This window comes from Musa acuminata, chromosome BXJ3-11, assembly GCF_036884655.1.
Source record: "Musa acuminata AAA Group cultivar baxijiao chromosome BXJ3-11, Cavendish_Baxijiao_AAA, whole genome shotgun sequence".
NCBI classification, from domain to species: domain Eukaryota; kingdom Viridiplantae; phylum Streptophyta; class Magnoliopsida; order Zingiberales; family Musaceae; genus Musa; species Musa acuminata.
In genome coordinates, this window is record NC_088359.1 from 902,647 (window position 1) to 930,122 (window position 27,476).

At 40.8% G+C, this 27,476-nt stretch overlaps 4 protein-coding genes across 8 annotated transcripts; 1 reads left to right on the forward strand and 3 right to left on the reverse strand.

Moving 5' to 3' along the window:
• Positions 1-7,821: 7,821 nt before the first annotated feature.
• LOC135652791 (NAC domain-containing protein 22-like) lies at positions 7,822-9,224 on the reverse strand. Its single transcript, XM_065174029.1, has 3 exons — positions 8,912-9,224; positions 8,549-8,832; positions 7,822-8,465 (listed from the first exon to the last, which is right to left on the reverse strand). The coding sequence occupies exons 1-3, from the start codon at positions 9,207-9,209 to the stop codon at positions 8,127-8,129; spliced, it is 921 nt and encodes a 306-aa protein (XP_065030101.1). The 5' UTR covers positions 9,210-9,224; the 3' UTR covers positions 7,822-8,126.
• Positions 9,225-11,029: 1,805 nt separating this feature from the next.
• LOC135653133 (uncharacterized) lies at positions 11,030-20,008 on the forward strand. Of its 4 annotated transcripts, none has more exons than XM_065174659.1 (10): positions 11,030-11,258; positions 11,463-11,591; positions 12,226-15,508; positions 15,587-15,667; positions 16,872-17,024; positions 17,190-17,353; positions 17,438-17,585; positions 17,743-17,865; positions 18,161-18,248; positions 19,537-20,008. In XM_065174659.1, exons 3-10 carry the CDS (start codon positions 12,446-12,448, stop codon positions 19,710-19,712), a joined length of 3,996 nt encoding a protein of 1,331 aa, XP_065030731.1. In that variant the 5' UTR covers positions 11,030-11,258; positions 11,463-11,591; positions 12,226-12,445; the 3' UTR covers positions 19,713-20,008. The 4 variants fall into 4 exon arrangements, with proteins under 4 accessions (XP_065030731.1, XP_065030730.1, XP_065030733.1 ...); XM_065174658.1 differs by having other exon boundaries at positions 11,463-11,533; XM_065174661.1 differs by having other exon boundaries at positions 11,030-11,248.
• Positions 20,009-20,402: 394 nt separating this feature from the next.
• LOC135652268 (uncharacterized) lies at positions 20,403-21,441 on the reverse strand. Of its 2 annotated transcripts, XM_065173097.1 has the most exons (3): positions 21,379-21,441; positions 21,156-21,270; positions 20,407-21,078 (listed from the first exon to the last, which is right to left on the reverse strand). In XM_065173097.1, exons 2-3 carry the CDS (start codon positions 21,250-21,252, stop codon positions 20,564-20,566), a joined length of 612 nt encoding a protein of 203 aa, XP_065029169.1. In that variant the 5' UTR covers positions 21,253-21,270; positions 21,379-21,441; the 3' UTR covers positions 20,407-20,563. The 2 variants fall into 2 exon arrangements, with proteins under 2 accessions (XP_065029168.1, XP_065029169.1); XM_065173096.1 differs by lacking the exon at positions 21,379-21,441 and having other exon boundaries at positions 20,403-21,078; positions 21,156-21,371.
• Positions 21,442-24,046: 2,605 nt separating this feature from the next.
• Positions 24,047-26,965, reverse strand: LOC103970133 (G2/mitotic-specific cyclin-2). Its single transcript, XM_065172989.1, has 11 exons — positions 26,675-26,965; positions 26,484-26,580; positions 26,348-26,404; positions 26,215-26,260; positions 25,970-26,140; positions 25,748-25,888; positions 25,418-25,507; positions 25,083-25,304; positions 24,787-24,885; positions 24,516-24,697; positions 24,047-24,419 (listed from the first exon to the last, which is right to left on the reverse strand). The coding sequence occupies exons 1-11, from the start codon at positions 26,727-26,729 to the stop codon at positions 24,275-24,277; spliced, it is 1,305 nt and encodes a 434-aa protein (XP_065029061.1). The 5' UTR covers positions 26,730-26,965; the 3' UTR covers positions 24,047-24,274.
• Positions 26,966-27,476: the final 511 nt, after the last annotated feature.

Below are 27,476 nucleotides of genomic sequence, written 5' to 3' on the forward strand. Positions count from 1 at the left end.
TCATGGTTGGTTTATTGTTGTTATAGTAACATTTGAAATATAATGACCATATGATGCTTTCATTTGAATTCTCCACATTATGTGACTCTCATTGTTGAGACAAAAAACGTAGAAGCCAATTAATTATAATTTCTTTACCATTATAATTTCTTCATATTTCAGTATCATAAACATCGATCTACTTACAGAATTAGATATTATAGCTGTCATATTTAGGGGTCAAGTATCTATCAAGGATTCATGCACCTTCTTTTTATGATATGATCTCATTCCATATAATCTTCTATTGCACCTTTTCACGTTGCCTTTTTCTTATTATTTATTCTCACAACGGTCTCATGCATGGGTTGGTCTGCCCAACCATTCCTATACCTCCGAAATCTCTACTCTCCTTCCTTCCTTCCCCTCTCCCCATCTCTCTCTCTCTCTCTCTCTCTCTCTCTCTCTCTCTCTTATCAAACAAATCATATAGAAATAAATATTCTGTGTGTGTTTCCTCGTCCTTGTCAAGCTAACTGTCGTGTGTTGGTGGAAGAAGACCGACTGTGTTGGTAGTAATGGTATCTGTGGAAGAGTCCAAGTGATAGGTAGTATATGGGTTGCTCGGAGTCGAAGGTGGAGAAGCAGGAGGCCGTGGCGCTATGCCGCGCCCGGACTGACCTCCTGGAGGCCGCCATTCACCACCGAGCCGCCCTCGCCGACGCCCACGCCGCCTACTCTGACTCCCTCCTCTCCGTCTCCGCCGCCCTCCACCGCCTCCTCGTTCTCCTCCTACCCCCTTCCTACTCCTCCTCCCCCTCCTCCCCTGTTCTCCCACTCCCTGTCTGCCGCAAGCCCGAGCCTTGCCCCCCGCCTTCGCTGGTGTCCTCCGGCCGCCACTCGCACCAGGACTCCCGCGTCAGTTTCCTTCCGGCCGACTCCTGCTACAATGGCGACGACGGTACCCCGTTCTACTCCTGCGGCTCTTCTCCTGTCGACCACCTCGACCACCGCAAAACGGTTCCCAGCCAACGCGGCTTCGGCAGCATCCACTACGCCCGCAGCCGACCTCCGCCGCCCTCCGTCGTCTTTGAGCGGCCACCGCAGAGCTACCAGACCGTCCAAGTTGGCTCCTTTGAGCCTTACGCCGATTTCCCTGGATATTACGGCTCTCTGGGTGGATCCTTTGGCCCGCCGGCGATGCCGCCGCCTAGGACGATGGCGTCATCGGCATTAGGCAAGTCTTACTCCTCGAGGGCAACGCCGCCGCCCCCTTCGCCCCCGAGAACCTCCACCTGGGACTTGTTGAACCTTTTCGAGACTGACAATAACTCCTATTATCGTCATACCCCTAGCCCGAACTACCAAAAGTTGAGGGACGAGGAAGGGATCCCCGACCTCGAAGAGGAAGATCAGCAGGTAAGAATGGAGGCGTACAGAGAGTACGTCGAGGAAGGCTCAAAGAATGACCATTCAAGTCCACCGGCTTCTGAGGTTGCCGATAAGAATGTGGTGGCTGACGAGGTTCAGAAACGACGGGACGAACAGCGGAATGTGGCAGCTCCGAAGAAGTTTCTGAGAGATTCGGCGGTTGCTCGTGCAATTAAGACCCAGTTTGAAAGGGCATCCCAGTGCGCCAGAGAGCTTTCCGAATTGCTAGAGATAAGGGATCACCATTACCACCCTGCGCATTCTCTGTACGAAGGTAAAACTAAAAAGATCATCTGTTTAACACCGCAGTGAAATCTATGCTAATATTATATTCTTATGAAAATATCGGTTTCGTCGAGGATGATGGATGCGATGACTGACTAAATCCAGTTCTGAATTTTTTTCCAACTTTACAGATGATAAGGCAATGGGTTATAGAAGTCTTGCTTCCACGTTACGGACTCTGTACAATTGGGAGAGGAAGCTATACCATGAAGTGAGGGTATGCTTCTGCATCTTTCAAAGTGCATTTTACTTCTTCCTTTTCTTGCTTTCAGTTCTGATTTTGATTGGGAATTCTTTGAAATTGGGTTGATTTAAAATGATGGTGGTACTTGGTGGTCTATAATGCTATAGTAAATTTGAATCAGTTATAAAGTTTGATCGATAAATCTATATTGAAAATACGATTAATTAAAAATATGAATAAGGGTTGCGAGTAAAGTAAATAAGTAAGCAGTAATAAATTAAAAAGTAAGAGAAGGAATACAAATCGATTTATATTGGTTTGGTCTTCTCGACCTATGTCCACTCTTGATTCCTTTTCCCTCGAGGTTACTGACTTTCGCTGTTGATCTTCTTTCCAATGGATAAAGATTAACTACCCTTATTATAACTTTTCTTTTTTTAATAGGTTTAGGAGATAAACCTCCACGATCACTCTTTTACAATATCTCTTATCTCGTACAACTTAAAATCACTTCTAAACTCAAGAAAGAAGCGACTCAAAAGAGAGAGTTTATAATACTTTTGTGCTCATGAATAGGTGCACCATCAATTAAGTTTGAGTAGGGTATTTATAGACTCCAAAAGACTTCAAGAATAGAGCCAAAAATTCAAATCCCTGAAATTTCGAGGTACTATCGGTACTACTACTGGCACTGGGCAATAATACTATTGTAATGAGGCCGTGAATCATGGCTCTGGTAATAATACTATCATCGGCCAAGGCGGTACTTTCGTCGCTCTGGATGGTACTACCATCGACATGGGTGGTACTATCATTAAAAATATCAAAAAAGTACAAATAGAGCTTTTCGACTGACTCAAGCAGTACTACCGCTTCGGCCTAGTGGTACCACCACCCAAGCCTGATTTAGGCAACTAATTTGGCCTTATAATAGGCCCAATTTAGCGCTAGTTCAAGTCGAATAGGTTCCTTGACAAGTTGGCATAGTTTCAGCCCAATACCAACTTAATTTGATCCAAAAAGATCTTGATCAAGACTTTAACAATTCAACCATATATCCTGCATAATTACGAAGCTTTCACCATGTTATATGCCATTCTGTCATGTCATCCGAACCTCCGGCACATCGTTCTTTCCTTCAACATATTGCTCAATCTATCGGCACGTCGACTTTCCCACGACATCCGATCTTTTGGCGCAATACCCAATCCTTCCTGCACGATGCCATGATTGAAGTTTAATCTTTGACACGCCAATAAATCCTCTAGCTCGAAGTCTAATTTTCGACATGATACTTTGCCAGCACAGCGTTCGATTCTTCTGCTTCGACAATTTGCTCTTTAATAGTTCGGGTTCATGATCGAAATATTTCCTGTGTTACTTATCTAAAACGCATATTAGTCAATTAACTCATTAATTGATTTTATTAACAAAATCCATGATTCAACACTACCCCAAAACTATGAACAACTGTTATTTCAATAATACCAAACCTACATCCAAGGCACTTGATCTGCAACCGAGTATACTGATGAGTTCTTATGCCTTTCATCTAGATGTAATTTATCAAAATCAGAAGACCAGTAGACAGCAAGGTAGTTAACGAACTAAATTTACAATTAAAGATAGAATGCCTTAAACTCTAATATGGATAGTAGATGAGTGTAGTAGCTAACAACATAGCTGAGCAAGTATAATCCACCCAAGCTGAAGTAAGGAAGTTGAAAGCTACTAATGTCAAGTACAAGGAAGTAGTTGATAAGCACAAGAGAGAGAAAGTGTTCAAGGAAGGAGATATGGTTATGATATACTTGTGAAAAGAGAGATTTTCCATAGGCACTTAAAACAAATTGAAGCCGAAGAAGTATCGTCTCTACAAAGTCTTAAAGAAAATCAATAACAATGCATATATGATTGATTTACCAGATGATTGGGGGATCTCAAAGACCTTTAATGTTGCAGACTTATATGACTACTTTCCAAATGAGAATCTATTATATTTAGACATAAATTCGAGGGTGAGTGTAGGGGATTAATGTGGAACAAGAAAGAAGACTATTTTCAAAAAGCTTAAAGTTGTCCTCTTGTCATTTTTATGTTTCTTTTATCCCATATTGCTAGTTAACTAGTTTTTAAGGCCTAAAAGTAATATAAATAAATGCTCCCTCTAAGCCTATGAAATCATCAAGAAATAATATCTTAAGTATTGTAAATGTCTTCTTCGCTATAAGGAGTTGATTTCTCTCGTCCTCCCTTACAATATCAGTTTGCTAGAATTTTTTCTGGTAGTATTTTCTTGATTTTGTTTCCGCTCTACATCACTCCATATATGAAGGTTTTAATATTTTTGATGAGTTATTAGCTTATGACTTTGATGGCTAATGTGTACATGCAAGCTATCTGTATAACAGTAATTTGAAATGTTAGATCATGTGTTTAAGTATCTTATTTAATTTTTTCCTTATCTTCTCATTTTCTTATCTATCCGATGACTTAAAAATGTTCTAAAACAAGTTCCCAATGTCGTGGTTGACAAACTAATTTGGATGCCTTTTTCATCGTATCTTACATTATATGCCATGATGTCTATATTTGACTAATAAAGCTTCTGGTGTTATATCTGGCACTTGGTATTTTACAGAAGATCCAAAATCTTATAGGAACACTGGTCAGCATATAAGCAGTCAAGATATCAGTCAATATTCTGCTAAGTTTTCTATTATAACTTAAGTTCCAGTCATTCATTCTGATAGAATATATGCTTTTTAAAAAATTAAATATTTTTGCTTTAATTACTTTTAGGCCTTAAAAATTAAATAGAATGTTGACATACCATCGTATGTCAACATTTTGCATGTAACAGTAATTCATCCTCTTTCTTTGGTTGGTCAAGTGAATATTCTCTTGTCATTTTCTTTATTACTACCAGTCATGTTGTGTTGTCTTGGTGTTATCTCTGTTCTGAAAATTTCTCCTAATATTTCTGCATCTGGTCTTTCAGTTGATAGAACTTTGTGTGCTGATTTAAGTTTGTCATTGAGTTGTCACTGAGACTTTCCTATCTTGTGTTTCAGGCTGAGGAAAAAATGCGCCTGCAACTTAATAAGAGCCATAAGGAGTTGACAAACCTTGTCAAAAGTGGTGGCAACCCTCACAAGATTGATTCCACTGAAAAAATAATTAATAATTTTTCTACAAAAATAGGAATATCCATTCAGGTGGTTGAGTCAATTTCAGGAAAGATAAATAAACTGAGGAATGAAGAATTGTGGCCACAGATAACTGAACTTATTCTAAGGTATGGTAGTCTTCATTATACTTTGTGCATCTGTCAGCAGTACATTCATGTAATTGTTCAACTAGGTACATGAATACCAGTATCTATTTTTCCACAAACATCTTGGTTGTGCAAGTCTGATTGCATAACTACATTATCCGTCTGATATAAGCTGGATTTTTGTTTGAAAGACTGGTATAACTCTTTCTGATTTTTAACTTCACAGAATATTTAATATAGTATATGCGATTTTTGACACTCATTATCTACTTTATCCATAGACACTTTTTAGGTTAAAATTTTAAGAATCTAGTTCGACTGTTTTCTTTACTGTCCTTTTCCATGTTTGGTTAGGGTGAAACTTGTAATTCACATATGTTTTACCTCTAGATAGGAGATGCTATTGTGCTTGTGATTAGTCCATGTTTGACAATGTAGTGCCCACAAAAGAGTTTCTGCAATGAAGTTCACTAATATAGCCTGGTTATAGTTCAGCTTAGCTTTGAAGTTGATGGTATTGTTATTACCAGCCTTAGATTCCACATATCACAAATGATGAAATTTATTTTGAGGCTCTAGAGTTTTGTTAGAGAATTTCTTCAGGTTTACTTTCCACTTCAGTGGGAGTGGAACAGTTTTCTCTTCCTTATTGAATGATTATATTGTCATTTAGGCAAATAGCAAATCTTCTTTTTTTTCATGGCTTTTTTTCATAGAGCATTAATTCCTCATGTGTAATTTTTGTAATTTGTGATGATAGTTAAGGAAAAGGATTTATGATGCACAAATTACATTTTGCATGCATTTAATTTATTAACATTTGATATCAAGTATGGTGTAATCATCATTTGCCGGGAATGAAATATTTTGAAGAAAAAAAAAGCAGCATGTAAGGCCTAGCTTTCTTTTATGTTTATGGTACTTTGAAATTTTATTATTTCTTAAGAGGAAAAAATAATTTTTTGGCAGGTTAATAAGGATGTGGAATGTTATGCTTGAGTGCCATCATATGCAGTGTCTTGCCATATCAGAAGCTAAAAGATCAGATCTAGATATCTCTAGTGGAAAGCTCAGTGGTGATCATGCTGATGAAATGATGCAGTTGGAAATGGAGATACTTAAATGGATCAGCAACTTTTCTGCCTGGGTTAATGCTCAGAGGAACTATGTCAAAGCCTTAAATGGATGGCTTCTACTTTATCTTCATCATGAGCCTGAAGAAACAGCAGATGGGGTCACTCCCTATTCTCCCAGAAGGATCGGTGCTCCACTTGTTTTCATTGTCAGTAACTGCTGGTCACAGGCTATGGACTGGAATTCCGAGAGGGAGGTGCTTGACGCAATGCGGGCTTCTGCTGCTGCAATACACCACCTGTGGGAGCAGCAAAACATTGAACCGAATGAACGGACGATAGCAATTAAAGATAGGGACACATGGCTTAGAGCTCTAAAACAGAAGTCCAAAAATATTCACAGGGAAATCGATTCTCTAAAAAAGAAGCTGGCTATCGTGCCTGGCCATTCTGGTCTCCCCGTTTATCAATGGCCATTTAAAGGCCATACGGCAAGATTAAGCAGTGTGCAGCTCAGCTTGGAAATGATCTTTGAGGCCATGAAAGACTTCTCAGCTAGTTCGGTGAAAGCTTATGGGGAACTACTCCAGCATTGTGGAGAACAGAGGATTGCTAGAGAGAATGCAAAAGCTTCCTTTGACTCTCGATGTCTTCCAGAAACTTGCATGGAGGACATAATTGGCCAAAAAGTGTTCACCACATTTGGGTTTGATTAGTTGCTTCTTTGAGGATAAATTTTTTCAGGTATTAGCTGAGTGTTTCAGCAATCGTATCGACACTGCTGACTGTTGTTTGCTGTTGAGAAGTTCTATGACAGCTTTGTGCCATGCTCCTCTTGTATTACCTATTGGCCAGTGAATTGAAGGAAAATTCGTTTCAATGTGGAATGGAGTAAAGCAGAAGCACAAAGGTCTCTCCCTCTGGCTCCGCGTACTCTTGTTCAGCGGCTGAAATGTGTTTGTCAGTAGAAGCTGTTCTCCGTTCGATATGATGCATATGTGCCTATGATTACTGCACTGCAGCGATTAGCTTGGACTAATTAGTACTATCAAGAGGCGATTTTGGACATAAGCATCCTGTTCTCTTTGTAGATGGAATTATCTGAACATAATATATCTGGGCACAAGACAATAACTGATCTTCCTGTAGATCATCACATAGAGCAACCTACATATGTACATGTGAAAAGAGAAAACAAAAGATCTTTTGCTTGATGCGGCATGATGTTGATCAGATGCTCTCTCGAGTCTTAAAAGAAGATTTCTTAGGAGTGTCGGAAACAACAAGAAGCTCTTGCTGAAATATGAAAAATGCTGTTTAAATTTCTATTGTAAGAAGATTTTTCAAAAGGTTATCTCCAGTGAAATATAATTTCGAGTTTTGTATGATGAATTGCTGTTGTTCTTCTGATACTCTTAAACAAATGTTGCATGAAAGAAAATTTTCTTCATTTAGATGTTATGTTCAGATTCTTAACTTGGTGAATTCATGTCAGTGATGGCTCCAACCCCATCTGTTAAAAGGCTCACCACTGCATTGAGAAGCTGATGGTAGTGGTGGACATGACATATTCTACCAGTTAAAAGCGGATCAAGGGCAGAAGAACACTATAGTGTAAGCTGCTGTTTTACTGCATCTGCTCTCTCTGAGACTGTCAATAGCTTCCTCTAACAACATCACAGGAGCCACAACATGCAGGTGGAGATCACAAGCTACATCAGTAATGATGCTGATCCCAAGGCCTCATCTTGAGAAGAAGCACAGACGATATTTCATCTTATCAAATAAAAGTCTCAATTTTGGATAAAACACTCGAACTATCACGTTCTATAGGTCAGTCGGGAAGGATTCATGTATCAGATCAACCAGCCATGGAGGTTCATGGCTCATGGCTCAGTTAGAAGTGAAGGATGTTGGCATATGGAGACCACTGGTCCAGCCATGGGCTGCGCAACTGTGCCAAGAAGGGGTCCTGCATCCACTCCGTGCCGGACATCGGAACCTGAAGCTCCGGAAGGTTCACCGGCCGGATAACCTCCTGCTTCATCTCCTTCACATCGCAGTCCATTGGAGCCGATCGACTCTGGTAGTTCTCTCGATCGGAGTTGGATGCGCTGTCGGCGGGCATGGAAATGTAGCCTTGCGATGCCTTGGCATCCTCTTCCTTGGCGGCCCTCTGCTCCAACTCCTTCAGCGACGTAGCCTTCCTGTACACCTTGCACAAGACGACGTCCTCCTACATGCGAAGGCAGGCGTATCATCAGGTTAGCAGGTGCAGATCGCAACGCATCGAGTACGTGGATGGGATGCTATTGTTACCTTGAGCGGCATGGCGGAGGAGGCGGAATTCGCCTCCGGCAGCCGGTACTCGTTCATGACCCAGTCGGTCTTGGTCCCCCGCGGGGCGCGGCCCCGGTAGAACACCAGCGTCTTCTTCACCCCGATGACCCGCCCCGGCTCTGCCGCCTTCCGTATCTGCCGGTCGGACCCCGTCGCTTTCCAGAACCCCCTCTCCGTCGTCCGGTTCGGCCGCCCGCCGCTGCCGCTCTTCCGGTCCCTCGGCACGAAGAAGTACCACTCTCGCTCCCCTATCTTGGCCAGCCCTGAAACCAATCAACACAACAGCGCTCAGTCCACCGGCGGACGTTGCTCAGCTCACAGCAGGTAGAAGGCAGCACCAACCTGGGAGTTCCCATGGATCATGGCGGTAGATGTTGAGACTGCCGATCACATCAAAGTGAAGCTTCTGGCCAAGAACAACTCGTCTGAGATAGAAATCCAAGAGCTCCTCCTCCGTCGGATAGAACCGGAAACCCGGTAGATCGAGCTGGGATCCTCTTCTCTCCATTCCTTGTTCTTGTTCGTCTCCTTCTCCTTGCTGTGCCCCATGTAGAGAATGGAAGTCGAAGTGCTTATATAGAGAGGGGATACAAGCATCACCTGGGGTCCACACGCTCAAGTAAATACTCTTGCAAGTCATCGATGACCATTAGAAGCATTACCCATTCTCGATGAGCAAAGAAATTGACTCTTATTTCTCCTCTTCAACCAAAGGAGAAGTGATTCCATAGGCTGTTGACTTGGGAGAAGACTCGAGTGCTTCTTGGATCAGAGAGGAGGGTGTGCATGACGGTGAAGGATGGAGGGAGGAGGGTTTCATGGAAGTTGCAGCAGCTGTTGCCTAAGCAGCAGCAGCAGCAGCCAACCATGGGGTTGATGAGATTCTGAGCACAGATAACAATGTAAGATACAGAGACTGCGAAAGAGCAGTAATTTACGAAGAAATTAGCAGGAAACATTGATCACAGAGGAACATCTACATCTTGTTTAATCTTTCCGATGACAGAACGAAATTTGCAGAAAGTCCGGCATTTGCGCGGCATCAAAAGAAGGTGACTATTCTTTTTCTCTTGTCAAGATGCTCAACACATTTGACGTTTCAACAGTTCTTAGCCAAATGATTCATGGAACATAGCCAGAAACCAACTCAGGCTCCAAATTCTCACAGCACGACTTCCAAGCCACCCTCCCCAAGTCTTCGCAGTCGTCACTGTCATCCCCGCGAGAACGACCCCTACCAACAAGACTTTGTCAATGAACCCCATGCACAATCCACATGACAGACCATCTTGCAGGAGGGATGGAACTTGACCTTGTCAATGTTCATATTAATATTATGTCTCAACTAGCTTGGTTTCATGTCTCTGATTCGCTTGAAATGGATGAAATAAGTCAAGATTTAATGAAGACGATCTCCGCGTTTGTGCCTCTAATGCATTCCAACTTGTCTTTTCCCCTCGTTTTCCAGTGAGGTGGTGGGGACCGGAACATCGGAAGTCAAGAGCAAAGACTTGTCACAGTATATGGTGGACCGACCAAGAGACCTTGACTTGGATACAGAGCAACTGCTTTATGTGTTGGATGAGGTGGCAGGCCTCCATTGGGCAGCAGGATGGCTCAAGATGCTGTGGTGTGAAGTGGAAGGTGACCTGTGAAGATGCTACTTCACTAAGAGCTAGTGCAGTCTGAGGCCTCCTTGAGATATGCCGAGTTCAAGTGCTTCTATATACTTTTACTTGAGGGAGTCACTGCACCTCTCATTGCCATAAAACACAGACTTAGATGTCTATAAACAAACATGGTTATCGTACATAGTTAAAACTCATGTTTGAAATCAAAGCTACCGAGACATCTAAAACAAACCATTTCCTTCTTCATCAACTCAGACTGCAGTCCATACTTTAAGAATCTAATTCTTCTCAGCTCGGTGAAAGAGAATGCTCTCTCTTCCCCCATATGTTGGTTGTCTTCGAAACCTGGTGGCAGCTTCGGTTGACCAGATGCACCGAGTCAACAAAAAATAATTACAGAAAAGAGTGACCAGCATTTCTGCTATGGTATATATTTCCAACATATTCCATATTTTTGCGTCTTTCAGTACTTTTTGAACCCCTTAATCGCCTACCCGGAGATGTTACCCGTGCGATGATTGGAAAGAACAAGATACTGACAACCGACATGAGCGAGACCCGATGTGGGGGTATAGAAACGGGTAACGATGTGTGAGTATATGTTTGCTCTGGCACTTCCACCTTACATCCATGGCAAAGTGATCCGTCAATTAAACCATTCTCCGCGGTCCATCTATCGCCCTTCCGAACCGGCGCGTCCCGGGTCACCCGTTCATCGAGCCGAAAAGCACTTGAACCGCGATCGGACCGGGTCGGCACCCGGCCCGTGGGTTCAGAGAGCAGATTAGTCCATCATGATAGTTTCGGCCCTCGTGTTTGGGCGCTTGTCCGTGACGACTGCGGCCTTCTCCGGACCACTATGCTTGGTCGCAGACGACGTGACACACACAGAGCGCACGCCAAACGAGAGACTCCATCGCGTCGAATCGGATCGATCCTCGCAGATCCCTCTTCCGTGCGGTTCCTCGTCCCGTGCAACGTCTCTCGGCGACGATTCGAGGCTGCGGGTCTTGCATCCTCCGGCTGCGCAACTCAATCCCTATACATCGTTCGACCTGGTCCTGACATTTTCAGTTTTCTGCTCTTTATGATCTAGATCTATGTAGTTTTCCAGCTTGTCTTGTTCCTGCTGGGAATCTTTAGGGTGTAATTCGATCTTGTCTGCCCTAAGAGCTTCAAGTGTTTGTTTTGATGTAGGTCGTGATTTTAGGGATGGTTTCTTCTTGTTCGCAATGTTGATTCTTTTGCCATTTTGCTTGCAGGCTATTTGGAGGTCTTCCGTTTTAATATTGGAGTGAGTTTCCAGTGGAGACTTCCCGACTTCGACTTCCAGGTGGATCATCAAATTATCATATTCATGATGCCACGCATGCCTGTAGAAATTTTTTAAGGTCGTTTGTCTTTGCTCAGTTTGCAGATAATTTGGATTGTTTTCATGTGATTTGTCCTCTTATTAGTGTTGACGTCGGTGTCTCGTTCTGTTGTCAATCAAAATAATATCGTTTGTCTTATTCCTAGAAGTTTTCCGTAGATGATGATATAGATGGATCAAATTTAATGCTTGATAATGTAACCCTTGTTTTATTTAAGTCTCCAGCTTACAGTTGCTGCAAACATAGAGCGGCATCAACTTCTTGCTGAACGTTTATAAGAGGTAGAATGTGCTTGCATCCATGTGGTCATACAAGAATGTGACGTTCATAGGTTTTAGATGTAGTGCACTCCTAGATCTTACTGCTATATTTGAACCTGCGCCATCCCCCTGAAGCTTGTTTGAGAGCGAATGCCTTTTTTTGCCAATAGTATATGAAGCGAATCACTTGTATAACCAACTGGTTAGCGTCCAATACTTTTCCTCTATTGGACAAGAAGGATCATTTTTTTTGTTTCTATCTCTATAATTTATTGATTCTGTTGAGATAAGGGGCCCATATCATCTCTAAATATTCTGCTTCTGAATGTCCAGTTCTTGTTGACTGGTCACTTGATACACTATTTCACTGACCAATTTGTGCTGTCCCGTAGGATCTTTTCTCTTGGAGCTAAGGAGCACCCTGCAAAAGCTTGATCTTTTATGACCCTCGTCTTAAAGTTAGATTTTTGGCTTGGTCAATAATGGCAGCAGGGCCTGCTTGTACACTTAACCATCTTACATGGTGGTCTAGCCCTGGGGATTCTTCCCTTCCAGTTGTAGGTAAAGAGAAAGAGATAAAAGCAAGTTGGTAGAGTGATGTACAAGCTCTGAATGTTTCAATATAATCTGATGGATGCTAGTAAAGGAGTTGGCTCAGCTGACCAAAGACCCAAACAATGTCCAGCCAGCTCTGCTGATGCTAATGTTAGACTACCAGAGGCCACTGCATCAGGTGCTGTGAGGCCTGTTCTAAATTACTCATCTCAGACAGGTGAGGAGTTTGCTCTTGAATTTATGAGAGAACGGGCAATGCCCAAGAAGCCTACTGTCCAAAATGCAAGCAATGATCAAAATATGATCACTAATAACGGAGACTTGAAATGTGGAATGAATATACCACACATGGGGTCTGAAAGTATGAAAGATCCTTTAAAGCTTGTGACTGGAGATGATTGTCAATTGAAGGAGATTGAAAAGAACTTCTCTGATACTGAACAGAAAGGTCATTATGCATCATCAAGGTCAATACAACAAATATCATCTGGTGAGGGAAGTAGTCGAACAGTGTCTAATGGGTATACTCCTGCACAAGCTTCTGATATCTCATCCAGAAGGATGAAATTCCTCTGCAGTTTTGGTGGTAAAATCTTACCTCGGCCCAGTGATGGGAAACTGAGATACGTGGGAGGTAATACACGTATCATACGAATAAGCAGGGATATTTCATGGGAAGAATTCATGCAAAAGACAATGGCAGTATACAGTAGGCCTCATACCATCAAGTATCAATTGCCTGGGGAAGATCTGGATGCATTGATATCTGTTTCATGCGATGAAGATCTACAGAATATGATGGAGGAATACAATGTTCTTGAGGGTGGCGAGGGATCACAGAAACTCAGATTGTTTCTAATTACTCCAGATGACGTTGATGATGTACACTTCAGCTTGGGTAGTGCGGATGGTGATTCTGAGATCCATTATGTTGTTGCAATCAATGACATTGATTTAGGATCTGGAAAATCCTCATATGGACATGGATTGGCAAGTACTTCAACAAGTGACTTGGATCAGTTACTTAATCTTAATGTTGAATCTGGAAGAGCTAATGCTTACACGGTTGTGGCTCAGTCAGCTGGATTTATTACTGCACCTGTAGCATCTCCTGCTGCATTTCCTTCAAAAATCCAAGCAAGCTTATCTGCTCACTATGATAGTCATCCGCAGGGTTTTGAGGATCATAGATACCATTATGTTGAAGGTGAACACTATGCTTACAATTCCATCAATCCACCTGATAGATATCAGAATTTAGATAGCATAATGTCCATTCCTATGTCTGTAACATCTGATTATCAATATAGATCCAATTATACAGACATTGGTTCTTCTGTTCAGCCAGTTCAACAATTTCTTTATCAAGGCATCACTCAAGCTCCATACAGTGGTATAAGTCCATTTGATAAAGAGCCTGTGAAAATGGATTTGAAACTGGCGGTTGATGACTTCTCTCAGAGGAAAATGGAAGGTAAACATGTTGGTTCCCATGATACTGAACCTATTTCAACCATACAGCAACATGATGCTTCAGTTTCAAACTGTTTGCATGCGAAAAATACAAATGTTGTTTCTGTACCAGAGAATTTAACATCTGTGCTACACTTGAAAAGTAAAGGGAAACAACTGGAGCCTGCATCAGTCTCATCAGCCATTTCTGTGACTGTTGGACATGGTTCTGATCTTAACATAGATGACCACTACCCCTCTAGTGAAACTTTGACGTCTGCTTATAATGATGATGAAGCTGATATGACTGAGGGAAACTACAAGAATCCACCTTCAAACCCTTCCCGAGGTTATCAATCTGAGAGGCTTCCTAGGGAGCAAGTGTTCCTAAATCGGCTTTCTAAATCTGATGATTCCATTGGTTCTAATTATCTGATAAATCAGGCATGCTTGATTGCAGCCCAAGAATCTGTTGCTGAAGCAACTGACACCATACTTGAGGAAGAGCTGGGTGCACAGACTGAGAAGCCGCTATCTTCTGCGAAGCCACCACGCCCTAGTAATGCAAGTATTGAAGATAAGAAAGTGAGAAATGCAATCAATCAAGCTAATAAATTCAGACATGTCTCTATTGTAGAGGGTTTGGAAACTGCAAAATTTTCTCAACCTATGACCCCATTAATTAATCAGGATGTGTGTGATCCAGATGAAGTTGTACCAAAATCAGTTGTTCAGGCAGGACCTCATCAAACTGATGTTATCATTGATGAGAAAACTTACAAACAAGCAAAGAAGATTCATAAACCTGAGTTTCAACTTGCACCTTCAAAGTTTGTGTCCGATAAGACTACAGTTGTTGAAGATGGGATTTTGCAGGAAACCAGTATGAGCAGACACATGCAAAAGGTCACAAATGTTGGTGATACAGATATGACCAAAATCAATATCAGAGAAGCATATGTTGCTGGAGCTCTCATTAAGCCCCAGGAAGGTCCTTCTGTAATTCAGAACATTCCGTGGGATGAAAAACCTAACAATGATACGTATAACAATGATGTTGTTGAGCCAGCTTTTACTTGGGTGGAAACTGCTGTTGGAGCTGCATCTCAGGAGGAATCTTCCGCTCCCTCCCTGGAACAACGAGATATTCTTGTTGATATTAATGACCGGTTCCCTCCGAACCTGCTCTCTGATATCTTTAGTAAGGCCGGGAATGCTGAGAATCTCTCAAATATAAATATCCTGCGTAAAGATGACACTGGACTAAGTCTGAACATGCAAAATCATGAGCCAAAGCGTTGGTCTTTCTTCAGAAATCTGGCCCAGGATGAGTTTAATTGTAATGACTTTTCTCTTATGGATGAAGATCACATTAATTACCCAGCCTTTCTTCCTACGGTGGAAGAAGGGATTTCTAGGCCATATCAGTTTTCACCGTTGGAAAATGAGAGAGCTGATTTTGGTCAAATTGATTCACAAATTGATTTCAGTGAGGAAATGCAAGATTCATCCAGTACCGTTGTTGAGGATCCTAATGCTCTGCACCCAGGTTATATTCCATCACAGGTGTCTCATCATCTTGGAATGGACAAGGTTGAAGGGTTGCAGGTAGAGAACCCTTTTACAAAGTTAGGAGAGACATTAAGAATACACATGTCAGAGAATGAGGTATGTGTTTCTCCTGCAGAATAATAATTTATTTTATTCCTTTTACAAAATCATCACATGGCTTTCTTTTGATTTTAGGAATTAAAGTTTGAAGATGGGGAAGATGCTGAGCCAGTGGCAAATGAAATCGCGTATGATTTTGATCTTAGTAATTTGCAGGTATGATGCATGTCCTGCTCAGGATTTGCCTTACCGGTCGGAACTAGTGTATCGGTCGGTAGGCTGGTGGTATGGTACGTGTCGCCTTGTACTAGTGTACCCTGTGTCAGTACGGCGAGGCATACTGATAACACAGGAAAATGGCAAAAATTAACTCCAAAATTTTTTGAAAAATAGAAAAAAAGTTAGATTAGGGGTTTTAAGTTGGAAAACACTATTCAAGGCCTTAATTACTCCCTAGTTAACACTATTCTACCATCTCAGACGTCGTATCGGGCGATACGAGGTCATTTAGCGTATACCACCTGGTACAAGGTGGTCCGTGTACCAATCCTCGGTCAGACCGGTATATACTGCTCGTATTGGGCGGTATACCGCAGCACGACAAACCCTGGTCCTACTATTAATTTGTGAAGGCAACAACTTACTTATTCCTTGTACCCTTGGTGACCTTATAAGGTTGCTATTGACCAAGGCTCAAGTCATGGAAATAGCCTTAAGGTTGCTATTTTATTATATGGTGACCAAGAGCTTGAGTCATGGAAATATCCTTTTTGCTACGGTGCAAATCTACATACATTAACCTTCGAGCCTGATGCACTAAGCCATTTATAACTTTTGATTCCTAATAAATGTCTGACTAATAAAAGCATTTACTTTAATTCTCATAAGGCTCATGCATTAACCTTGATTGTAGAGGGTGGTTCTTTTACCAACGTGCTGACAATGGCTGCTAAATTTTTGAGATAAAATGTTGAGAGAATTGAACTTTAGTTTCCAAGTAAATTGCTGATGAAGTTGGTTGACAGCATCTTTTAACCTCTAATGTCCTTTTTTTTCCTTTGTCTTTTTCACTTTTGAAAAGTAATTCTAGCAAACATTTGCTTAACTTACTATCACATAATGCCTAGACAATGTACATTAGCATTTAAAGAAGGTTGTAGTTTCAGGTAGGAGCTGGTTTGTAGTTAAAGGCAAATTTCCATGTTTGATTTATAGGTAAGGCGAATTACCATATTTAGAATATATTTTGTGGCACAAATGAAACATCGTAAAACAATTACAGAGAAGAAAGAGTTTATTTTATTTTATTTTGTTGTCTTGTGCTGCCCATTTAGTTAGGACCTTCTTTCGTCGCACATTTTTATCTTTGTTTGGTATTATTATTTAAGTATATGCATTTCTAAAGGTTGCACATTATCAGGTAATAAAACATGAGGATCTCGAGGAGCTTAGAGAACTGGGTTCTGGCACTTTTGGTGCTGTATATCATGGAAAATGGAGGGGTACTGATGTGGCTATAAAACGGATAAAAAAGAGCTGCTTTTCTGGACGATCCTCTGAGCAGGAGAGGCTAGTAAGTTGTCCAATTTTAGTTTCATTGTCTTCCAGTTCTTTCTATAATCAGTAACAAGAGTAACCAACCTACTAACTGTGTTATAAATAATAAATTGAAGTTTTAGAAACAATAAAAGTCAACAGGTAGAAACTTTTGGTAGCAGTAACTAGTCACTTTTTGCAGACTATGGAGTTTTGGCGGGAGGCTGAAATTCTCTCCCAACTTCATCATCCCAATGTGGTGGCTTTTTATGGTGTTGTAAAAGATGGACCAGGGGGAACCATGGCAACTGTCACGGAATTCATGGTTAATGGTTCTCTTAGACATGTTTTACTGCACAAGGACAAGTAAACTCTTTCTGCCTTTTCCTTATTAATGGTTTTTTATTATATAAAGTGATTGTTATTTTCTTTAATTGTATAAATTAACAGGTACCTTGATCGTCGTAAAAGACTTATCATTGCAATGGATGCTGCTTTTGGGATGGAATATTTGCATTCTAAAAACATTGTACATTTTGATCTGAAATGTGATAACTTGCTAGTAAATCTTAAAGATCAGTCACGTCCCATTTGTAAGGTATACTCTTTAAAGCTCAGTCATGTTGACCACCTATATATTTGGTTTCTGCATCACTTGGGATGTGAAAATTTTGATCTTGCATGGGATGCCATAAAAGTTGCCATCATGTCAATGATATCCTTAAAGCTGGCTAACTACCAAAGATATTATCCAGGTTGGTGATTTTGGTTTGTCAAAAATTAGACAAAATACTCTAGTCTCTGGTGGTGTCAGAGGCACACTACCATGGATGGCTCCAGAATTATTAAATGGAAGCAGCAATAAGGTGTCTGAGAAGGTACCAGTGTTTTTTTTTCTTCTTTAGTTTGTTTCTCCTTTTTTTTTCTAAAGTAGGACAAGTGCTGCTCTTCCACATAATTATATCACTTTAGGCTGAATTTTAAGCCAAAACCTCAACTACTATCATTTCATTTTCTACCTATATATGAAGCCTGTGTGTCAACCATCTGTTAAAAGGAACTTGATGGTTAAATTGAAGAGTCTGAGACTGCTTTATGATACTTTCTTATGAGCTGTGATATTCATACTTGGTCTTCACCTATCCTGAGTATCAGTTTTGGTGATGGCTGCAGGTAGATGTGTTCTCTTTTGGCATTGTTATGTGGGAAATTCTCACAGGGGAAGAGCCTTATGCCAATATGCATTATGGTGCAATTATAGGTATGCTTCAATTTCTACAGAATTATGTCCAAAAATGGCTCAAGGTTATAATATGCTGTGGTGATTCTCTTCTTCAAAAGTAAAATTTTTCCCTTTTTTGTTTGGAAGCAAAAACTGACTACTGGTAAGCACCTTCTAGGACTAACCTTTGGTTGAACTCAGCGTTTTGGCCCATTGTTTACTTTGGAGTTTGGACCATGTTCAGTTGATTTTGGATCATGCTTTTGCTGTTGGGTTGACCATATTAAATATCAGGGTGTACTAATTAAGATCATGTATTGAGTTTCAGATACATTGGAATCACTACACAATGTGGAGTTTGTTGACTTAGGTGAATTAGAAGTAGAAGTTTAGCTGAAACTGACTAACCAAAAGAGTAGATGTAAAAAGAAAGAGTTCTTAAGCTCTTCATGTGGACTGGACCTGTTGTATCTGCAACATGAATGACAATCTTACATAATTTAAAAGCTTGTTTGAAAAGCTACCTGTGTTTTCTGCTTAACTTAAAAGTATTTTCCTAAATGTCTTCAAACAAATGAATGTTTTGAAAATACACATTATTCGAGGAGGATGAACCTTGGCATTGCTTAATTGCCTTTTTAGTGTTTGATGGTTTGAGTAACAAAAACAAACACACTGCATGTGATGGCAGGGGGCTTATAGTTGGTGGTGCTGGGCAAAGTGTCATATGATTCACCCTCCTTGATTATACATTTTGAGGAGCTTCACATTAGGCACTCCTTTTATCTTTTTATTTAAGATCTGAAAAACGACATTGCAATGATCCAAATGCCTTCAACTAAAAATGTGCCTATATGTAGTTCCTTATTGCCCTGCGGACACTAATGTTATTTCTAATATCAATGCCACATTGTAATCCTTTTATTTTATTTATTTATTTATTTTTACATTGTAATCTTTTTATTGATTGCTGAAACTGCTCCCCTGGATATCGGCTTAAGGTTGTAAAATTTACCATGCACCTAGTCAGGTGTTTGAACTGGTCATCTTTGCTACGTGTTCTTGAATGTATAGCAAGCACAATTGACTTGATCCTGGTGAACAAACAATAAAAGTTGTATGTGTTTTGAAAGATTCAGGGTCCTGACAAACCGGTTTTGATATTATGTGTTGGTAAAGGGTAAGGATTCAGCCATGATTTGTATATTATCAAAATCTTCAATTTGCTTCTTGAAAATTTCTTTCTTGCTGTTCTTTGTTTGTGCTAACTTATGCAAGAGCAAAATTGTAATCTACATCTTTGCATTAAAATTTGTATAATATACAGGAGGCATTGTGAATAATACATTAAGGCCTCCAGTGCCAGCCACATGCGACCCAGAATGGAGAAGGCTAATGGAGCAGTGCTGGGCTCCTGATCCCTTGCAAAGGCCTTCCTTCTCCCAAATAGCTGGTCATTTGCGAGCTATGTCTGTTGCCAGTCAGGTGAAACCGACCAAGTGAGACTATGCAAACACTCTTAATCCTATGGTGCTATTTTCTACCACTTAAGCTGAATTATTTATTGTATAGGAGGTATCATTTGTACTGTTGATTGTCTGCACTCTGCAATATATATGTGCATGATGTGTGTGTGTGTGCTGCTTAGATTATTGCTTTCCTTATAAGGAATTCTTTTTTGTACGAGATGTATGGTTTGCACTATAGAGGATCTTGTCATCATGTAACATGTATTTAGTCTGTATTTAGTGAAGTTATATTAATTTGCTCGCATATTTATTATGGAGCTTATTATTATATGTTAGATGATTTTGATACATTTCATCCGAGGAAAATGATAACCTGTATTTAGTCTGTATTTAGTGAAGTTATTTTAATTTGCTAGTTGATTGTGATTTCATTAAATTTGGAGGTTCTCTCTATTTTGTTGGTTGCACTTCGTTGTCTTCATCCCTGCCTCTATGTGTGTGTGTCCCATAACCCATTTGAAGGACTCGTGCCTTCCGGGTTTGTAATATCTGCAGTTCACCCGAGTGCTGATGTTAGCCAGTTGTAATCTCTCTAGCACCATAGGTTGATTGCCCAATTCCTTTTTCAAAGTCTCTTTTGCTATGTCATCGTGGTTCTTTGAACGACGCAGGAAACCTCGTTAGGAAATAACGTGTAATAATACCAAAATAACAACACCAAAAGAAAAAGTAAAAATAATTAAAGCATTCTTTTCGAATTGTTTGCTTCCTGTGCTTGTTTGTTGCCTTTTGTTAACCACATAAATTGGGGAAAATAAGAGAAAAATTCAAAACCGAGTTACCACAAGGCATTAATAATCTAAAACCCCTGCGTCGAATCGCAACTCAGAGCCTGCGTACCGATCGAGTGCTCGTTCTCCTCCCACCAACAGCAGTACCCTCCGCAACAGCGGCGTACCCATTCTTATTCTTCATCTCCTTGCTGCACCTCAGCGACGACCGCAAGCTGCTCGCGCGGCTCGCCGAAAAGTCCGCCGGCATCGACTTCCGCACCCCCTCGGCCTTCTTCGACACCCTCCTCTTCGCGAGCTCTACCGCGACCCCGGGGTCCTCCGCCACGGCCTCCTCCCCCCAGATCTCTCCCTTCTTCCGCTTGAGCCGCTCGTTCCTCCGCGCCGAGTAAAGCTGGTAGAACCGCCCCCGTTCGAACAACGGGCTCCCGTTACTGGCCTCGAGGGACACCGTGGCGGCAGCATACACGTCGCCCCAGCTTCCGAGTTCTTCCTCTGCGGGCTCCGAGACCTCTGCCAGATCCGGCGAGATCAGCGGGCGTTCTGGCCGGACCGGCGATCCCGTGGGCACTAAGGAGCGGTTCGAGAGTGGCGGCTTCTTAGCGGTGGCTGCACATACACATCGCATTAAAGAGTGAGGGAAAAAAGGGGTGAAGGCAGGCGGCCGTTCTTCGAGGTTAAAGTACCTGATTGCGCTCGGGCTGATAGAGAGTAGGAACCCGGCGGCGGTCGGCGGGGACGAAGGCGGCGCGGAGACACCGCGAGCGGCGGCCGACCATCCATCCGAGGTTCTCTAATGGGCTGCATCAAATTCCATGGAATCAGAGTTCTCTCCCCTCCGAGGCGGAGATGATGATGGACTTGGTGAGGGGATCACAGAGAGAGAGAGATTGGGGCAAATGGCTTTACCTCTTCCGTGTGTGTGTGTAGCGGTCGTGGTTATCGTCTGTTGTGATTCGTTGCTTGTGGTCGTGCGTGTGCGGAGTTGGTGGGAGGGGATTTAAATAGCAGGAGGTGGGGATGTGAGCGAGCGACAGAGAGAGACAGCGGTTGCAACGGTCGAATTTTTTGAAATCCGACCGTTGTCGATTGTGAACCAACGGGGAAACCTCAGCTCCTGCGGTCTCGACGTGGCAATTCATGTGATACGGACAAGGAGGCTCCTGATACGATGGATGTCGACAGCGGACGGTCCGTGATGAATCAATAGAGGTAAGGAAATTTTTGTTGGCTGCCTACGAATTAGAATTATTATTATTATTATTAATGCCACTTGATTTCAAATTTGATGAAGTCGTGTTGGGATTTTGAGATATAATCCCAAAGGATTGATGTTTGGGCTCATAATAATTAGACGATTTGGCACATTTAAATCGGGTGTTGATGGTAGTTGCCGTCGGTAACGCTGTCAAAGAGTCGGAGTGTCATTCTAGGTTCTTAATCCGTGGGAGCAGTAATGGTTGCCGTGTTAGGCAGGCTGCACAGTGGTCGATGACATAAATAGCTAATAATTTATGTTCGCTACCTTTGACAAATGCCGAGGATTGAAATAGAATCCAAGGCAAATACGTTGGTCATGATGCTAAACAAGCATCTATTCCCATGGAATAAGATGGTCCACGATTAATTTGAGGAAAAATCCTCTATTATCCTCATTAAAAAATTAATCTTAACCCGTGTTTAAAAACCTGTAGACTGTGGATTCAATTATCCATTCTTTTATAAAAATCTAATTTTTAATTTATATCAAAAAATTACTTGCTAATCATTTTAAAATTTTCATTGAAAAAATTTAAAAATATTTTTAATTTAATTTTTTTCGTATGGATTTAATCGTCTGGCTTATCTTGTTCCACCAATTAACGGATCAATCCTAACAAATCTAAAATTTTCTTCTTTTATTCCACCAATTTTAATAAGAAGCAAGATATTTGCTCCTTTTTTTCATATTAAAGTGGAAAATTTTCCTTCTAAATATCTTGGCTCCATGATTAGTCTTAAAAGGATCCCTACATTTGCTAACATGACTCAATATGTCCAAGACAAGTTGGGAAATAAAAATGTGTCCAAAGACTTTTGGATAAATGAAAAAGAGTATTAGGGACTTCTTTTGGTAGAAGAGTAGGACAATATCACTTTACAAACCTCTAGTTTAACCTTTCAAGTCAAAAAAGTTAGTATAGTTCTTAATCGGGAGGATAATCTTTGGGTTAGGATTGTTACTATTAAATTTGGCAAAATATCGCTTGGTAGAAATATTGTTTGAGTTGACTTGTGTTGACATCTCTTTTTTACGTGCATATGTCTAATATAATTAAGAATAATTGCTAGGATGAGAAAATGATATTACACTTATTTGATTCAGTGAGTAAGATTTCAGGGGTTGATATTTTCATTAAATACACGATCATAGATGACTAATCTCTTAGGTTTGGCACCTAAGAGATGTCAACACTCAATTTCAAGATTGAGTGTTGACATCTCTTTTTTACGTGCATATGTCTAATATAATTAAGAATAATTGCTAGGATGAGAAAATGATATTACACTTATTTGATTCAGTGAGTAAGATTTCAAGGGTTGATATTTCCATTAAATATATGATCATAGATGACTAATCTCAAAGGACAGTCATCGACCTAGGTTACTTATAGGTTCTTAAAAGATTGTAATAGAGCTAGTGGTATCGAGATGACGAGAGGTAAAAATTCTTTTGGAGAATACTTGTATTTCTTAAAGTGTTATTTTTTGGTTAAAAATTATTATATAAGAGGCTCCCAACCTTAGGGAGGCTTGCCAAATATAATATCTATACTGCTTAATCATTTTTTTTGTTTGGGAATAGGCCAAATGAATAAAATCATATTTTCTTTATTTATCTTTTTACTTATAGTGTGTGAAGGGGATTGGATAGAAAACTTAATACCAATTTTAGTTTTTAGTCAAATTGGTATAAGAGAGCTTGGATTAAGGAGGAGGATGACCTTACTATAACCAATGTCGAGCTCCTAAAAATTTTGATTGCATATAGTGTATGACTAATCTGGAAGGCCAGGAATGATGCAACTTTTAATGGGGTAAAGGGATTCTGATAGCATATATCTTGTGTTGTAAATCTTTACCTCAATCTGAACGAAGTATGGGGAGATGTCAAATACTTGTAACCCAGTCTGAACCCACCTTGGGATTGTATAATCCTTCTATACCCAAGATGATGCAGGAGGAGCAAGTTTTGTCCTAAGAGATTCTGGGGGATCCTATGTACTGATAGGATGTAATTTCTCACCTGATGTTGATTGTTGGATAGCTGAGTTAATGAATGATAATGAAAGTGGGGTTTGGCACCTAATTGATCTATTTCAAGAATGTAAATTTTGCCATGTTTTTAGTAAAGGAATACAAATGCTAACAGTTTAGCATGTTTTGCTTACTTTAATCTGGAGACATTCTTAGCCTTTACAATTAGCATATCTTTTGTGCTCAGAGGAGCATAGTATTCCTGTTTTTAATCTTCTCCAGTAATATGTTTGCTTTTGTTTGGAAAAAAAAAAAAGTTGTTAGTCACAAGGAAAGCTTACAAAATCTAATTACTATTTTGGCCATTTGTCAATGAAATTTTACACATTTTCATCATCAGATTTGACAATAATGAAGTCCATTTTCTATGCAATTTCCATTGCATGATCTGCAACTTCTGTTGCACCCAAAGATCATTCATCATCATCATACAGAATTATACTCTGCCATGGTAAATTTAGGATTTGATGGGGGAGAAGCATCAAGTTACCACCCCCTGACATTGGCACTAGTGACCAGTGTCCAACAAGAAGAGAGCTGGTTCTGACTTTGCTGCATATCCATATCTGGAACTGCTGTATTTTCTATGTACTACTGTCAGCTTCCCTTGTCCAGCCTTGTGGTGGAACTCCACCATCAACCTTGAGCACTCACTGCCATAAAGAACAATTCATGAATGAAAACTATCGATCCTTAATTTCCATGAGATCAAATGAAGAAGGTCAAGGCAGATATGAGAGGGAGCTCACAGAAGCTGCTCCTCTGAATACGTGGTGTGCAGCTCGCTAGTTTTGGTCCAACACTTGAAGAATCCTCTGAGAGAACACTGTGCGGTGTAGATCGCGGCAGCAGCCAGCAAAGAAGGCTGGAACTTGAGCATTTTGTACTCAACCAGACACAGCTCGATGATGAAGAACGAGACAAGCTCGAGCTGGTTTTGTGCAAAAGGCAGGTGATAATAATTCCATTAGATTAATGTCACTGATTTGTATTTATCATAACAAAAGCAAGTCTTATTACCTTCCTGTCAGACTCTGCTGCCTTGAGAAACCTTCTCATGAAAACATAAGGAGTTGGCACAGACAAGTTGAATTGCAATGTGTTGATGATCGATCTTTCCTGCTTGCACAGATCATTTTGTGGTCGATAAGCACAATCTACTACAAGTTTGTAATGTCACCGGAGGCTACTATTTGATAGTGGCATTGTCAACAAGCTACTATGAAATCCTAAGCAGCACTTTTGTCTATGGATCCTACAAATCGCAAGTAAATACGTAAATTTTCTTGGGTAATTTATCATAAGAATACTATTACCATTTCAAGGATTTCTTCCCTGGTGTAAGCACGGTCGGTGATGAGAACAAAATCCTCTACCATCGGCACGGAGAGTTCCTCATACTTGCAAGCAAGAAGCATGGCTGTAACTCCAACCAGCTGAAGCTTCTTCCTCGCTACCGTCATCCTTGCCAAGAACCTGTCTATGATGTTTACGGTCAGAAAAAGTGTCTCCTCCATCAGTTCGAATTTGTAGTGCACCTGCAAAGGAAAGATCGAAGAAATTATAATAAGATTATATTTGGTCATTGACAAAAGATTGAAAGAAGTGGCCATCGACAATCAAGTTTGTATTTGGAAAAATTCTTCGATACCTCTATCAGCCAGTCGACGAGGATAGCTCGCATTTTCTCATTGATGTCAAACTGGTGAGACATGTAATCAGGGCTCACACAACTTGTAACCTGAACAGTAGTGCATTCAGTACATTTCAGGTAAATGCAATCATGTTGATGAAGAACTAGGAGTGCACTGTTACATTGCTTTATCGCGAAAAAGATAACCTAAAATAAGAACAATTAAGACTAAATATCATCCTACAGACTTGACATATAATGATTTCCCATGATATATAGACAAGTGATGAAGAATGAGATCAGATAATTCACTGCAAGTAACTTTAAGTTTTATTTGTAGATGTTCACCTCAGTTTGTCTGTAGAAACTGTATATATCTTCTACGTATTCGACGACGGCAAGCGGATTATTCGAATCACAGCTATCGATGTCCGGAGCTGTCTCGATGACAAGATCCTCCATTTCAATCTCCTTGGGATCAGAGGTATCCTGCAATGATGATTTGCATCAAAATTGGCTCCCAAATGGAAGGCATTTGCCAAAGCGCATCAATGGTAATTCAGAACAGACCACTTCTTCCATTTCGTCTACCATGGGCAATGCTATGTCAGAATGCATATTACAATCATCCACATCTATCGCAGTACAACTATCGAAACAGGTCGAACTTGACACTGTTGATGGCAAGGGTGGATCATACTGGGTCTCATTCCTGACTTGTTCATGCTGTTCTTTGGTCCCCTAAACAAAATCAATCACTTTTCATTTATGCAGAATAAAATGCTATAGATTAGATGATAATTTGATGAAATTACCTGCTGATAAGCTTGAGATTTTCTTTCCAATGTGGCCGTAAATTTCCTAAAAATCCACCCCAAACCAATAAAAACCAGTAAAGGAGCGATAAAAGAGAAGGAAGATGAAGAGAAAGCTGAGTTTGGGCCCAACCTGGTCATGGGTCGTCGAGCTACAGATGTCGGATTTTGATCGTCCACACTGCCCTTGCTGTTGAAAGAAGGGATCGAGAAAGGAATTAGATCAAGAGGAGACAACCATTATCCAAGATCGAAGTTTTATGCATTACTCCAGCATTCCCCTCTTGCGGTTCGCATAAGCACATGGCGGCGCCGCTGCTCCCACCAGATTGTTGATATCCCTCAACGCTCTTCGACTGCCCGTATCTGTGGCAACAAGGGGAGAAAAGTAAGTAGTTAGTTTTCTTCAGCTAAGAGTTCGAATTCCAGAATCCGATTCTTGAAATGACTGACGAATGACCTCGGAAGTTTGCCGGTCCCATCACGCCTCGACCGTTCTCGTCGACCCTCTCCATTAAATCCAAGCACGGCCAAAACCTTACCTTCGACCAGAAACCAAGAAAGCTCGAAGCTTTACACGACGACCCACTAAATCCCACAGCAGAGGTCCGATCAAAGTCCAAGAACCAACGGAACCGACATCAAGAATCGGATCGAAACCTCTAAGCTCCCCTCGCTGCTCCGATAGACTGAGCAGACTCTGCCTCTCGGAAATCGCAGACTTGAGCTCGCGTGAATAGAGAGAGAAGGGAGTCCGACGAACGGAGTCTGCGTCCAAAGATAGTTTCCCCGTCGCATTTAAAGCGAACGGCTGATGGATCCCTACCGTTGGATCTCATATGGACGGCGAACACATGGCCTCAGACACTAACGGTTACTTGCGCTTCAAATTCCTTAGTAGCTGTCTGTATAAACAAACCCTCCAACGAGTGTGATTTCTAAATAAAACCAAAAAGTAAAAGGGAAAAGATTAATTTATATTAATAATAAAAGAGATAATTTTCACTAAAAGGTTCTAAAAAAAGCTCTTTTAAGGTATTTAAATCGTAAAATCCCAAATGATAACATTTTCTTTCCCTAACCATCTATTTTTTTTTTGAAAGATTCTTCTTTTTCTAATTGTGAGGAAAAGAAATCCTCATTGTTGATAACATTAAAATAAATTATCCATGCTTTTCTTTTATTTATCTTACTCGAATAGCTTAGATTGGCAGTAGGGTTCAAAAAGAAGAAGAAAAGCTGAGATTAAGGACCGTTGTTGA

Excerpts from the sequence above, each read along its gene's own strand:
- LOC135652791 (XM_065174029.1), bottom strand. The coding sequence starts at position 9,209 with ATGACTTGCAAGAGTATTTACTTGAGCGTGTGGACCCCAGGTGATGCT. Across the intron at positions 8,833-8,911 it reads TGATCCATGGGAACTCCCAG|GGCTGGCCAAGATAGGGGAG; the intron begins GTTGGTGCTGCC and ends GATTGGTTTCAG. Across the intron at positions 8,466-8,548 it reads CCTCCGCCATGCCGCTCAAG|GAGGACGTCGTCTTGTGCAA; the intron begins GTAACAATAGCA and ends CTTCGCATGTAG.
- LOC135653133 (XM_065174659.1), top strand. The coding sequence starts at position 12,446 with ATGTTTCAATATAATCTGATGGATGCTAGTAAAGGAGTTGGCTCAGCT. Across the intron at positions 15,668-16,871 it reads TTGATCTTAGTAATTTGCAG|GTAATAAAACATGAGGATCT; the intron begins GTATGATGCATG and ends GCACATTATCAG. Across the intron at positions 17,025-17,189 it reads CCTCTGAGCAGGAGAGGCTA|ACTATGGAGTTTTGGCGGGA; the intron begins GTAAGTTGTCCA and ends CACTTTTTGCAG.
- LOC135652268 (XM_065173096.1), bottom strand. The coding sequence starts at position 21,276 with ATGCAGCCCATTAGAGAACCTCGGATGGATGGTCGGCCGCCGCTCGCG. Across the intron at positions 21,079-21,155 it reads ATCAGCCCGAGCGCAATCAG|CCACCGCTAAGAAGCCGCCA; the intron begins GTACTTTAACCT and ends GTGTATGTGCAG.
- LOC103970133 (XM_065172989.1), bottom strand. The coding sequence starts at position 26,729 with ATGGAGAGGGTCGACGAGAACGGTCGAGGCGTGATGGGACCGGCAAAC. Across the intron at positions 25,889-25,969 it reads TAGACGAAATGGAAGAAGTG|GATACCTCTGATCCCAAGGA; the intron begins GTCTGTTCTGAA and ends TCATCATTGCAG. Across the intron at positions 24,886-25,082 it reads GGGAAGAAATCCTTGAAATG|GAAAGATCGATCATCAACAC; the intron begins GTAATAGTATTC and ends CTGTGCAAGCAG.